The 15,000-nt window shown below is 46.3% G+C and overlaps 1 protein-coding gene across 1 annotated transcript in view; it reads right to left on the bottom strand.

The window, feature by feature from the left end:
* Window positions 1-4,087: 4,087 nt before the first annotated feature.
* The window catches only part of ptch1 (patched 1), a gene marked incomplete at its 5' end in the record, with an annotated part of 58,915 nt that continues 48,002 nt past the window's right edge, over window positions 4,088-15,000 (bottom strand). The window contains 6 exons of the mRNA XM_080004346.1: window positions 4,088-4,526; window positions 4,647-5,169; window positions 5,607-5,969; window positions 6,371-6,470; window positions 12,157-12,299; window positions 13,339-13,476. Coding sequence (XP_079860472.1) covers window positions 4,648-5,169; window positions 5,607-5,969; window positions 6,371-6,470; window positions 12,157-12,299; window positions 13,339-13,476 — 1,266 coding nt within the window. The 3' untranslated portion in view covers window positions 4,088-4,526; window position 4,647. The remainder of the gene's footprint in view (window positions 4,527-4,646; window positions 5,170-5,606; window positions 5,970-6,370; window positions 6,471-12,156; window positions 12,300-13,338; window positions 13,477-15,000) is intronic.

Genomic DNA, 15,000 nt, shown 5'->3' with positions numbered 1-15,000 from the left:
CTAAATTAATTTTCCAAAACGGTTGCAGATGGGCGTAGTGGCAAAGATGTAATGAAGCAACATTCACAAAAAGAAAACAGAACACTGGATAAATTCATAAAATACTTGAGGGGTGGTTATATTTTGACTGCTGCGATCGGAAAGGACAAATCACAAGGTTGGTAAACCAAACAGCCTCTGGTGCTCACTGGGTTTGGCTCATGAATTCGAGCGCCTCCAGATGCCACCAGACTACATGTTACCAAGAGCAGCGCTGAGGAATGCTGCTCTGTGCCCCCACGGTTGAGTGGAGAAAGCAGTGATTTATTATCAGCCGTAGGCAGCAGGAGGGCATGGGGTGGCATGCTGCTGTCTGTCTAGAGGCACAAGGAGATGAGTTAATTAATTCCCATTTACCTGGATGTGTAATTCCCCTTGCTTTTTTTTTTTTAATTCACCTTAATGTTAAAAAAAAGAATAATAATACTGAAAAACCTTTGCCCCATTGGATTGCATTGCATTGCATTGCAAAAAAAGACAAGAGAAGCTACAGCAGGGTGGTAAGTTTCTCAACCGTAAATCGCTCAGTGAGTTTTGGGCTATGAATAGTCATAAATGATGTGAACCAACTTTTTTTTAATGAGGCCTGTGCTGACGAATGGCAAATTTATGCTTTAATGTATTGGTTGGAACTTGACCAGTGTATTACAGCATTTCGCTCTTAAAAAACCTCACAAGTCTTAAGGGTCAGTTGAGACCCCCGTCTCTCTCACGGTTCAAGCTGGTATCGCCTTCGCAAATCGGGACTGTAAGCTGATCCTCCGTCAGGGTTTATGGCAGCAGTCAGGATATAGCGTCAGCATGTAGTAAGGTGTAATCCACTGACAAGCCCTCTGGAAACTTGTAAAACCTTTGCAATCGGCATTCATCAACGCTGCAGAAAAAATGACGCAATAAATCCGATCGTGTTGAATTCTACCGTGATTGAAGTGCATTAGTAGTGAGCCGCCATAGCGCTGGTTTACGCTCCATATATTTCCAACGTGATCCTGGCATATGAGAATAAACGGCCGCCACCCATGCAGTTGTCAGGGCAGTCCCCCGCTTTCAATCTCTCTCTCTCCTCCTCCGCCTCGCTCTCTCTCCCTCTATCTCTCTCGCTCTGTCCCTGCAGCGAGCTCAAGGCCACATGCCCTTTTTCATTACGCCGAGCAGGCCAGATATATTGCAACTACAACCAATTTCCTTGCAGTCTATAAAGCTGTCAATCAAAATCATATGGAACAGCAGAGAGTGGAGGTGGTGGGGGGGGGGGGGGGGGGGGGTGGAGCCAGGTGGTGGTTGTGGTTGGGGTGGGGGGTAGAGGGGTCTCCTGGCCTCCGGAGCAGATGTCAGAGGGGCTGGGACAGATGGGAGGGACCGCAGGGCGTAGAGGGTGGAGGGTAGCGAGTCGGAGAGGGGTGGAGAGGTTTAGAGGGTGGAGAGTTGGGTAAGTCGAGAGGATGTGGAGGGCGGAGAGGTGGTGAAGGGTGCAGAGGGTAGAGGTGCAGAGGTGGAGAGGTGAGGAGGCTGGAGAGCGTGTAGAGGTGGGGACACGGCGGAGAAGGTTGAAGTCGGCGGAAAGGGCGAGGTGGAGAGGCGGTGTGGAGGCTGGAGAAGCGGCGGGAGGGTAAAGGGGTGAAGAGGGTGGAGTAGAGGGGAGAAGGTGGACAGGGTGCGGGGCGGAGAGGTGGAGGGAGATAGGCGGAGGGAATGTTTACCTGCGGTTTTTAATTGAAATACCAGAGATGTTGTTACTTGCAGCAGACGATGCTCGTAAGGAATTGATCTCACTCCATAAAATACGACTTTTTCCACTTGACTTACTTTACATGGAATCGCTTGGAAAGATGTTTTGCAAGAGCGCCAAAAAATAAATAAAAAAATGTCCTTCACACCATGAATTGTGAACACCATGAACAGCAACTCCTTTAAGATTCCATTTATTACAGTTATGAACAGAAGACACAAATAAGTTATAATATTTTTTATTTGTTAGAATTCTATCAGTGTTTGAACATTAATATTTAGAGAGCTAGTACAATTTTCTACTTTCATGGCTAGTCTTTGACAAACCCATAGAAACAGAGTTTGCTCTCTGAGGACTGGAGATAATACTGAAGGGGGGGAGGTGTCCGTGTCATCTTAGAAGACAGTTAGCAATGAAAGTGTGCACCGTAATGTTTCTTTCCTTTCCTGTTATGGTATATCATTACATATAAACTCTTTAAAAATATACTTCTGTCAAATACCTTGACAACTACTATGTACACTACAAAAATAAATTTTCATATAAATAAATTATATGGCATACATTTATCTTTGTAACTGAAAAACAGCATACATCCACACCAACCAAGACCAAAATGGCAATCTGGGAGAACCATTGATTTTTTTTTTTTGTTCCTTTTGAAATCCTCTAAGAGCTGTGATGAGACTTGTAGTGTAAAATGTTATATATTCTTTGTTTTCCTATTTAACATTAGTAAGCACTTTATACAGATCAAACTCCATTAATGTAAAAACATTAAAACGTTATAGTGTTGTTTTTTTTTCAATAGACATAAAAATCCCTGCATTTGTTATCCACTGGCATCACCACCAATAATGAAAGAAAAACAAAACAAAAAACACATCTTATATTACAAAAATATAAATATCGCAAATTGAAATGTTGAGAACAAAAACAAACAAACAAAAAAAACATTTAAAACTGAATAAAGTAGTTGCCAGCCATAATTCTCTCTTTACTGCCAATGTGACACGAGGAGAGAAAAAAAACAAACAAACAAACAAAAAAAAAAAAAACAGAAACAAAACAAATAAAAAAAAATTCTTTTTTTTTTTAAATCATGCAAGCAGCTTACATACGTAACATGGCGGACAGACTTCGGGGACAGAAGATCACGACGACGAAAAAGCTATGATGATTAACAAGACGGAAGTTAGGATGGAGAAGTTGTCTGGAACCGAGGACGGAGGAGGCGGACGCCGCATCCCATAATACGCACACGCGGGAAAAACCTGGAGACGTCGCGGGACACAGCGAAAGGGGATTGGGGGGGACACACCAATTAGGGTCGTGGCCGTTGTGGTGTGGAGTTCCACAAGCTGAGGTCAGTGGGGACGGCTCGCGGCTCGTGGGGGCCGAATCGCGGCCGGTCGTCTTCGCTATCGCTCGAGGGAAAAAAACCCAGAGGAGGCGCGACGCATGAGTCGGGACCACAAAACACACGGGGCGCGGCGGGCTGCCTGGGCTAGCTTATCGGTGGGGCAGGGAGGGGGACAGAAAACCTCGCGGAGGGTGTTTTCTGATGCGGTCAAGTGCCGGGTGGAGTTGGGTCCTGCAGCTTATCGACGGCAGAAGAAAAAACAAAACGAGAACGGGAGGGAAGAGCGACCGCTGGGCCCCCTTTCGGACCCCGGGGTCCGGAAACCAGTGGAAATGCGAGAGTCCCGATAATGGCGGGACCGTAAGATGGTACGAGTTGTAAAGACCCTTGTGAGACACCGTACAGTGAAGTTACAAAAAGAAAAAACCTGACGGAAACAAACACGAGTCACAACGCGGAGACTAGAACCTATGAAGCGACGGACACAACAAAACAAAAACCTGAAACAAAATAATGAAAAAAGATCTTCATATCTGCTTGTCTTAAATAGCACGCATAGCGTGTGTCAAGTTAAACAGTAACTGTTTTATAACTACCACAGGTTTGTGATAAAAAAATTATTCATGTCAAATGCGTACCTTTATACATAATACACGCACACGCACACACACACACACACACACACACACACGTTTTAGATGAGTGTAGAATGTTAGTCTATTTTGAAGATGCATCTGATGGATTAACCATGAGTATTTAGGCTGGTTCACACCAACAGCCACACACACACACACACACACACACGCACACACACACACAATTCTATTGTTTTAAAAAGACATTTGCATAGAGTTATAAATTTAATTTTTCTTTTTCTAAATATTTTAAGCAGCAACAATGAAATGCTGACAGGTATGTTTGTCTAGATGAAGCTTCCTCATGGCACAGATCCACAGATGAGTGAACAGTAATCAGAAATCTGTCTCTCACACACAAACACACACACACACACACACACACGCGCGCGCGCGCACACACACACGCAGGCACACACACACACACACACACACACACACACAGGCCATGTAAAATGGCAGCCCCAGTCTGTTTTACAATTATAACTACTTTTTTGTTCATATTTACACATGTGTACATCTTTTAAATATAGATAGAAATAGCTAAGACGACAGTCCACTGGACTACAGTAAGAATGAGCACCATGATGGCAACACCGGGGAGTGCCTCGCTGCCTACGATTGGGGGGGTGGGGGTGGGCGTGCCGGACCGGGCCGAGCTGGGCCGGGCCGAGACATGCCGGGCCTGTTCGGCCGGAACAGCTGCTTAGTAATGACAAAAGTTGTCCATCTTTGGCCACTGTGCTTCTGCTCTGCACTCCTGAAAAGAACAGGGGAGAGACATTGTCAAAACTTCATATAAAAAAAAATAATCGATAAACAAATAGATAAACAAATAAACAAATAGATTCAATTCCATTGTTTTAATTTTTGGGCTCACCTCAGCTCGCCCGCCTGCCACAGTTTCTCTCCTCGTCAAACTCCAGATCCTGAAGCTCCATGGCGTCCGTCTTGGCTCCCCTGGGCTCCGGGTAGGTGTCCAGCGGCACGTGGGGGTCCTGAAAGGCCGGCTCCGGCTCCGGCTCCCGTGCCCCCGAGGGCCCCGGCCCGGCTGGGCTGTAACTGTCCGTCGCAGTGTATCCTGGGTAGGAGGGCGCCGAGTGGACGGCGACGGTGACCGAGGCCGAGGCCGTCACCGTGGTGATGGGTTGGCAGAAGGGGGCGGGGTTCGAGTGGTGGTGGGGGTGGTGGCCGGACCGGGCGCTGTGGGAGGGGTGCGCGGCCCTGTGGCCCCCGGAGTGTTCTCTGGGGCCGTAGTGGCCCCCGGCCTCAGTAGCACTTTCAAAAGCGTCCATGCGCGGGCGGGCCGGGGGCAGCGGTTGCTGCTGCTGCTGCTGCTGATGGTGGATTTTGGGGTCCCTGTTGCTATAGCGACGAGCATCAGAGCCCTGAGAGGGGATGGACTGTACCAAAGGAGGGGAAAGATGAGATAAGATTAAAACCTGCTGTGATGAAAGAGAGATATGAAGAGAATCAAATGTATGATCACAGTTAAATATAAGGAAATAAAAGCCGTGGAACTAAAAATATATAAGTACCTACTCTAGTAAAAAAAAATTGTAAGTACTATACAGTGCCCTGGTATAGCAGAGCATATAATAACGGATTATGCAATCTGATTGGTTCAATGGATTGATTCCTCTTGCTTCTCATATACATAAATATAAAGCCTGTTTTTTTTTACTTTTAAGAGTATAGGTATTAGCCTTGCGTGAATAAAAGTCAAAAGCGTCTGAACCGGAATACCCATAAGTAAGTAGAGATACTTGAGACGGTACAGTAAAAGTACTTTGTTACTTTCCACCACCGGAAACGTAACCGCGTCTCCTTCTTTCCGTACCGAAGGCGCGCTGTGGGCGGGCGGGGCGGCCTGCCTCGCCGAGCGCCGCCGTCCTCCTCCAGCCCTCCTCTCCTCCTCCGTCCTGGCTGCCCTGCCCCTGGTGGCCTGCGGGTGGTACTGCGCCTGCTCGTCTGCCCTCCCTCGCCCCCTGTCTGCGGCGAGGCCGTAGTGCTGCAGCTCCTGGCTGATGCCGGACGCCGTGGTGTTGGAGCTGTACTCTGAGTCCGAGGAGTCGGACACCGCGCCGGATGTCGTGTTGGTGGGGGTGGCGTCCGACCGGGGACGGACCGAGAAGCGGACCACGTGGGGCGGGACCTCCGGGGACGGGGTGGGCAACTGGCTGCGACCGTCCACTGGGGAAACCTGGAGGAGGACGGGGTTGAAGAAGCAGAAAGCGTGTAAGACACATGATATGGATCAAATATCACCTGACGTGTGGATCTTGTTAATTTATGTCTCGGGCTGTCACGATCGTGAAATTTTTCTGGATTATTAGTTGTCATAAAAATAATTGCAATTAAAAATTAAAGTGACATTTTTGTTTATTTTATGCCACTATTATAATATATAAGCCTAGTGTAATAATACACAGCCACCTTATGGAGGACAGTTATTTAGACAGACAGTTAATAGATGGACACGCATTTAATTCTAACACTGCTTTAAAATGGCAATGAAAATTTGGACGGAAACGTGTGATTATGGAATCTAACGGTTTCACAAAATGATCACAGTCTGCTCAAATGATTGCAGTCAGATCTCACCTCTGGATAGGGTCCAAAGTACGACAGCAAAACGGGAAGCAGAACCAGTCCATTCAGCACTCCCAGAACTGTGAGGATGGCCAGCACGGCGAAGAAATACCTGCGACACAACGTAGACAGAAGACACCAGATGACTCAGTTACATGCAGCACGCAGGTGAAAGGGATTTATTTCTGATATGACATTGAAACAACCCAAACTATGAAGGTTGTGTTATGTTTCAAAAGCAGAGCGCTGATAAAAATGATGTCAGAACTTGTACATCTTGTAGAATATGAGTAATTTATCCAAGGATTGCAAAGGGCAAAAGGAAAAATAAACATGAGAAAATAGTGAGTTACAAGTTTCATGCAACTTTGGTATTAAATTGACAAATTTGGGATTTTTGTGACATTTGTGAGGATCTCAACGCACAAGTTCACGTACAAGTTCTCACATCGAGGTTTACAAACTTTTGGCTTGGGCGACATAGAAACCTTCGCACAAAACCATCCAATGCACTCAACGGTGACGGGGTAGGAGTAGTGCACGACAACAAAGACAAACAAAGAGAATGGAGAAAAAAAAGGTCCCGGCGTCGGATGTCACGGGAAAACAAAAAGAAAAATACCTGCGAGCACGGAGGTTCAGGCGTGGGGAGACATGTGCCAGATCAAGCATCACACATACCTTAAAAAACACAAGACCCCCACCACGTCTACACAAACAACCACCCCATACACTCACACACACACGCACGCGCCCACACACACACACACACACACACACACACACACACACACACACACACACACACACACACACACACACACACACACACACACACACACACACACACACACACACACACACACACACAGGCAGGCAGACATGCACTGTTAGGAGTACAAAACAGAAATGTACCGTGTGTGTGTGTGTGTGTGTGTGTGTGTGTGTGTGTGTGTGTGTGTGTGTGTGTGTGCGCGCGCGAGGGCTTGTGTGTGTTTCTACGTCCTGGCACAGAGGGTTAGTCTTTAGGAAGCCGCAGAGAGAAAGGAAAGAGGGGAAGAAGCATAATTAGCCGGAGCTGGTTAATTCAAAGGCTCAGAAGAAAAAAGGCAAAGGGAGGAAGAGGAGAAAAGGAGGGAGAGGGAGAAAAAAGGGAGGGAATGGTGTGTGTGTGTGTGTGTGTGTGTGTGTGTGTGTGTGTGTGTGTGTGTGTGTGTGTGTGTGTGTGTGTGTGTGTGTGTGTGTGTGTGTGCGTGTGTGCGTGCGTGGGGGGGGCACTCTTTCTTGGGTGTGTGGTATATAAGCAAACATGGGGAAAACAAAGCAGTGAGGAATGTGGAGGGCGGGTGGATGAGAGGAGAGAAGAGGGGGAGGGGGTAGAAGAGAGGGGTGAGCAGAGTGGGTGGGGTGGGGGGTACAAAGGGACAGGGGCCTCTCTCTCTCTCTCCGCTCTGGCCCTAAAAAGAGAGGGAGAGGCAAACAAATGAAGTGAAGGGTATAGAATTTAAACAATTTCGTCTCGTAGGAAGAGAAGGGGGACCTCCGAGTACCACCCCACCCTGGCCTCTCTCTCTCTCTCTCTGTCTCCCTCTTTTTCTTTTTTTTCCCCTCCTCTTCTTTGCCTCTTTTCCCTCCCTTCTTTCACGCTAAGCCCCTGTGAAATTCCCGGCCACTCCACAATCCCCTCCGTCTAATTAAATCTCCAATGTATCAGGTAAGACCCCCCAAATCTAAGTCTAAATCCCCCTCTCTCTCTCTCTCTCTCTCTCTCTCTCTCCCTCTCTTTCTCTCTGTCTCTCTCTCTCTCTCTCTCCCTTCATTAAGCGAAGCTTTCTCCCTCGGTTCGTTCCTGCAATGCAGGCTCTCAGGTTGCTCCTCTCACTCCTCCGCTCATTAGGCAAACAAGCCAGGGAAACACTGGCGGAGCAGCCAACCACGCAGGGGGAGCGTTCCTGGGTGGGGTGGGGGTGGGTGGGGTGGTGTAGGTGAGGTGGGTTGGGTTGGGGGTGTGGTGGGGGTGCGGGGGACAGGTCACAAGCTGCTATGCTTTCACTACACTCTGGGCTATAGTAGCATCCATAAAAACAAAATAATTTCCAAAAGTTGTATATAATATAGTGTGTGTGTGTGTGTGTGTGTGTGTGTGCGTGTGCACGTGCACGTGCGTTGTGCGTGTGCACACAATTTCAAAAGCTCACTTCCAACATGCACCTGTCAAACTATGTTTATTCACGGAACACACGCAGGAAGTGACATTGGAAATGACGTGGTAACATGCAGGATCATTTATTTATTTTTTAGCAGATTCTCGCTCACTGAAAAAAACCCAAATGAAAGTAGAATTTAAACAAGAAATACACAAAAAACCTATAGAAAAAAGTACAACTGGTACTGTGTGTTTCTGGCTGCTGCTCCAGTGCACCCCCCCCCCCCCCACCCCCACCTGTCTGCTCTCATTGGCTGTAGCTCGTTGCGTCGTTCCCGACACGACCAGATATTAAACCTGCTTGATGTCTCACCGGCGTCGAGCAGCCGGAGCGCGTTTTTAGCAGTTCACGCCACACCCTTCGCAGTTCACGAGAGCGCGCTATGATTTTCCTTCGATCTGGGGCTTTGCTCGGCGATCTCCAAAAACCTGTGGGCGAGCGGAAACTCAGGCCAGAATCACGTTGTCTGAACTCTGCCTTCGTTTAACACTACAATCCTTGTGATGGGTCCAAAATGACGCCGGAAGACTTGTTTTCTTGCTTTATGTTTTTTTTTCTTTCTTCAAACTATAAATATTTGAATAATCTCCTCCTCTTAATTCCTTAATGAAGGTGTTTTTTATGACCATCGTGACTCGATATTAACTCATTGATTCTCGATCATTTTAATTGAATATTAATTCATTAAATAACTTTAACAAGCTTAACAATCTTAAACAATACTAGTTTTAAGTGGGGTGATTTTTGACCCAATGTGCATTGTAGCGGGGCGACGTCAAGATCAGACGTCAGAAACACCTTTCCTCTTCCCGGAACATCCCACACGACAGGAAACTCTTAAAATCATATCTTTATATAAATGTATAACATTCTATGAAATATTAAGAATATACTTTTATTAAACTTTTCTGAGTTCACATTTGATACATTTTTTTATTTTTTTCAGACTGTTAAGCTTTTTTAGGATAATCGTCTGTGGATACACACCAATAATCACCATGATAAATTCCTAGTTCATGTAAATGCACCTGGTGAAATGAAGTCATTCTGGTTCTGATTCTAAACCTACACACACACAGCCCCTGCAGGTGGAACCAGCACCAGAACAGCCGCTGTGATAACCTTCTTAAGTGTCTTCCGAAAGCATCTCTGCAGCAGTCGCCGCGGCTCCTCTTCCTGGCGTGTCCACGGCGGGCACCACGTCACCCCTGGACAAACACACGCACGCACGCACGGGGCCCACATACCACGCCGAGTGCACCGTCGGGCTGTTTAGAGTGAAAACATTTGCGGGGCTGACAGGAAAAGTCGGGGAAACATTTCTTTCGGCGCGAGCAGAAAAATACGACCAGCGCCTGTTGTTATTGCGCGGTCTTGGGGCGCCGCTTTGTTTGCTCAGACAACAGCAGAACCTTTAAATGGAGGCCCGGGACCAGGCCAGAAACCAGAGCACACCACTGGAGGTGAGGAGAGAGTGCCTGTAGGCCTCCCTCCGTGTGTGTTTGTGTGTGTGTGTGTGTGTGTGTGTGTCTGTGTGTGCCTGCGTGCGTGCGTGGACCCTCTCTATAGCAGGCACGCCATCTTTGACCCCCATGATTACAAGGTCAGGGAGCAGGGTTGTGTGTTCATATGAAAGCATGTATGTCATTGCGCATGTGTGTGTGCGTGCGTGCGTGTGTGTGTGTGTGTGTGTGTGTGTGTGTGTGTGTGTGTGTGTGTGTATGTGTGCACATGACAGGATATGTGCGTGCTTGTGTGTGTGTGTTGTGTTTCCCGACCACATGGTTAAGGTGGCCCCTCTTTCTTAGAGGGGTAAGTCAACCAAATTATACGGCTACCTCATCTAATGGCTACCAAGACTCCATTGAAACAGAGCCTCGCCACCAACCAACGGAGACTCCAAACACGCTGGAAACTCGGCGTAGATAAGTTCTACATGTGTGTATGTTTGTGTGTGTGTGTGAGACCCCAAAAAAAACACACATTTCTTTCCTCGTACCGGAGTACGTCCATCATGGTGCGATAGACGCATCGCAAATATACACCCATACGAGTGTGGCGCAAGAAAAACACCAACATACAAAGGACACGTGCAAATACCTGAAGAGATATACAGTATATAGGTAAACAAACATGATCACACACAAAAACACACACCCACACACACACACTGCCACATTCAGACACACACAAGGACCAATGGGGTGTCACCTCCAATTTCCACTTCCCCCTGTCTCTCTCTCTCTGTGGCTGCCCCCTTGCCCCCCACCCCATTACTGCTCCGTATGCTTATAAATGTCGAGGGAGGGCAGTTAAGTGAGCTGGGGAAGATTACAAAAGCCAGAAGACTTTCCTGCTCTCTCTCTCTCTCTCTCTCTCTCTCTCTCTCTCTCTCTCTCTCTCTCTCTCAAACCCTCACTTTGCTCCCCCTCCTCTCGCTACACCTCCTGTTCCTGACCTTCAACGTTCCATCCTTTCCCCCCGGTTTCCCCTAAAATGCTGCCGGCATGGGACAATAAAGGAGCGAGCGGAGGCAGATAAAAAGAGGAGACGAGAAAGGTGGGGCGGGGGACGAGCGAGACCTCGGGAATGAGATTTCCAGACAAACACAAAAATAGCAGAACACAATGGGCGTGGAGGAGGGGAAGAAAGGGGGAGGGATGGAGGGAGGGAGGGAAGGCGGGAGGAGGAGAGCGGTTGGGGCCTCAGGTAGATTCCTGTGTGACATGCGGGCGGAGGCAAAGTGACGCCACCGAGACGCCACAACCACACGCACACACACACACACACACACGCACACAACCACACATTGAAAAGCATGTTTGAGGGCGTGAGAGTTCAGAACGTGTTTACTACCGAATTTGGTTATAGTTATATCTTTATATTGTGATATTGTTATCTATTGTCTTTAAGGCTGCATTACATTTATATTATGAACACATGTTTTTTAAATCAATTTCAATGTCTGAAATTCTCCGCCCTTTTCTCCCACTTTCCTTTGACTTGCATTACATTTGTTTGTTATTCTTCTGCCAATTTTTCCTGTAATCTTGATTTTAAGAATTGTTGTATTTTACTCTGTGATTTATCTTGGTTTATGTGGTGTAAAGTCTCTTTGAGTACTTGAAAAGCGCAATAACAATAAAATGTATTATAATTATGTATTATTATGTATTATTATATGTATTATGTATTATTATGTATCATTTTATTACAGTAAAGTATGCAATTTTGTAAATTCCTTAAACTCGCATCAACACCTCCAGCTGCTTGGGTCATAATCTCCACATTACTAATTTCTCAGATATTTCTCGTGTGTACGTGTCTTGTGAAAGTACCCGTCGTCAACCCCCAAAATATTGGCAATTATCGACATTGCGGTATTCGTCAAAAATATTGTGATGTTTCATTTTCATCGCCCAGCCCTAGTATGATTGACCGTTTGAAGTACGAAGTTTTTTTTTCTTGTGTGTGTGTGTGTGTGTGTGTGTGTGTGTGTGTGTGTGTGTGTGTGTGTGTGTGTGTGTGTGTGTGTGTGTGTGTGTGTGCGTGCGTGGAACTCATTCGATGCGAACGTTGCCGTGCGCTCACCTGACAATGAAGTCGAACTCGGACCCTGCGAGCATCAGGACCCCGAGCAGCGTGGAGACGGCCCCGTCGATGACCGGAGCGAACATGTGCTCCAGGGCCAACATGGCTCTCTTGTTGCGGTCGCCGATGGCGGTCAAAAAGGCCTGACGGGAGAACGCACGGATACACTGAGGTCTGAGGGCGCAACTCCTCTCACATGCGTATCGATGAATACAGTGCTTTGAAAAAAAATATATATATTTCTAGTTTTAGTCTCCCGCTATTTGTTGAGAGTAGACTTGCTTGAGATAAAAAAAATAGATTCTTTATTATTAAGTCTTTTTATATTTTTAAGCCTCCTGTATCTTTGAATGTGTGCTGGCCGCATGGGAGAGCTGGGTTAAAGAACATAGATAATCCCATACAATTGAATTCTAATTCTAATGTAAAAAAAAAAAGAATATTAAAAGTAAATTAATAAAAAAAAGTGTTTATATCGATACTTTGATTGGAAGTTATGCAACCAGATACCACTGTACTGTTTTTTTATTTTCATTTTCTGTATTAAATTCAGAATTCAGAATGTTCTCAATTTGTTCCGTATTTTTCGGAATGTAACTCAGATGGCATACTGAAAAGCTGGCAGGAATTCTCATGCTGTACATGTGGCGGACCAAGGGGCGTGGTTCCTTCCCGTGGCCACACAGCCTCTTTCTTAATGTTTGTCCGTCTGACAGAGGGGGTTCGGCACACGGGGCTGGTCAGCCGCCCAGGAGCGAGAGAAGCGCCGTTCCAGGACTGACTGTTATTATTATTACTGTTTAGCATTTACCTTTTTTGGCCAGCGAGCCTTTTTGTTTATTGTTATAATAAAAACCCACAGCATGTCGGCGCCCCAGTGCCAGAAAGGCTCCGGCTCGCTCCCTAAATCCGTACCTGTGGGTAGAGACTCCCACGGTGTCAAATGTCAATATCGTGCCGTGATCCTGCTCATCAATGTCGGATCGAATCGTGACCCTTTGTTTTCGAATTTTAATCGAATCACGTGATCCTGCCCCGTACCCAGCCCTGCGACACCGCCCACCGTCATGTAGAATGTTTCCCATTCTTTATTGCGTCCTATTAGATACGGAGGAATAGCAACGATACCCGTATTTTAAACAATGTTGTGCTTTTGTTTTATTGTTATGAATATATAATTACCAGGGCCACGTGGACGGTGAACTCCACCCCGATGCCCACGGAGGCGATGAGGATGACCACGGGGACGGCGCTGAGCTTGATCTCCATCAGGCCCATGAAGCCAAACAGCTCCACGGTCATCAGAGACAGCACCAGCACCTGAGAGGCAGGGCACAATTTGAGATAAACATCAATAAGACCATCAATAAAAAGAAGTATTCCAACGTTCTGAACGAGCACATGAGCGCAAACCATCACCTTGAAGACGCCTCTTTAACATTTTAGTAATTGTACATGACACATTATAAGGAATACTAAACTGTATGGCAGACGGCCTCGCAGATTTTAAATGGCGGCTGTTTATGGGGAGTTTATTGATAACGTCTATCTTTTGGAAAATAACTCTCTAATAATTAGTCTGATCCGCTGGATTTTGCGTTATCTGTCGCTGTTCGAATGTGCGTGTGAGACAGCGAGGGCGTCTCTAATGTGTTTCCACAGGGATCAGATGCATGAGAGGGTGGAACTGTCTCCGAGATATGCATTGAGCACTCGGCATTCGTGTGTGTGTGTGTGTGTGTGTGTGTCTGTGTGTGTCTGTGCGTGTGTGTGTGTCTGTGCGTGTGTGTGTGTCTGTGTGCGTGCGTGTGTGTCTGTGTGTGTGAAATATTTAAGAGTGTGTAGGGGCTTCTGAGGAGAGCGGGACAGGAGCTGGGAGTAAATGCCATTATCAGCTGACAGGTATCAGGTTACATGGGGCCCAAAAACCTTTGAAGACGGCTGAAGGTAGATGGGGGTGGGAGCTGCTCTGTGTGAATGAGTGAGTGAGTGAGTGAGTGAGTGAGTGAGTGAGTGAGTGTGTGTGTGTGTGTGTGTGTGTGTGTGTGTGTGTGTGTGTGTGTGTGTGTGTGTGTGTGTGTGTGTGTTTGTGGTGGGGTTAATGTCGGGGTCTGCAGGGATTAGGGTTGGCGGTGGTCTGCTCTGGACAGAGTGAATTGTTAAACTTGAAGCCACGCCATAACTTGTCTTTTCATCTCACTTGTAAAGCTTTAAGGATGAACATGACCCCCCTCTGCTGCTAAGCGGGTTTGGGTGGCCTGGCCACTGCCTGTCATAAAAAAAGAAAATTAAAAAACAGAAAAGAGAAAAACCAGAGCACTGTGGGTGTGTGTGTGTGTGTGTGTGTGTACGTGTGTGTGTGTGTGTGTGTGTGTGTGTGTGTGTGTGTGTGTGTGTGTACCTACTCATTTACCTTACTTTTTTACTTGTGTTTTGATTGGGCATCTCTGTTTGGTGAATTTGTGTTATGTGTATAGTACTTTTATTCAAAACAAGTATTTATTATGTAAGTATATATTTTGTCTGCACACACGACACATACTTTTTTTCCTGATCGTTTTCTTTGCTCACTTAAGTATATTCACATTCAGAGACTTTCAAATTTTACTCCACTACATTTCAAAGCAAGCATCAATACTTTTGGCTTATTTTCATCTTTTTTTATTATCAAGATTTATATCTATATTTCATATTATGCACTTTATGCTGTTATTATAAGCATTTTATATCAGGGCACTGAATATGAGCAAGTACTAATATACTTTTACTAAAGTCAAATGTCAATGAACTTTCCCAACTTTTACGAGAGTAACTTTGTGTTAGGGTATTTGTACTTTTACTTGA

Source organism: Zeus faber (genome assembly GCF_960531495.2).
Source record: "Zeus faber genome assembly, chromosome: 7".
NCBI lineage: Eukaryota > Metazoa > Chordata > Actinopteri > Zeiformes > Zeidae > Zeus > Zeus faber.
Note: the sequence above shows the minus strand (reverse complement) of the source record. Positions and strands in the feature narration are given on the sequence as shown.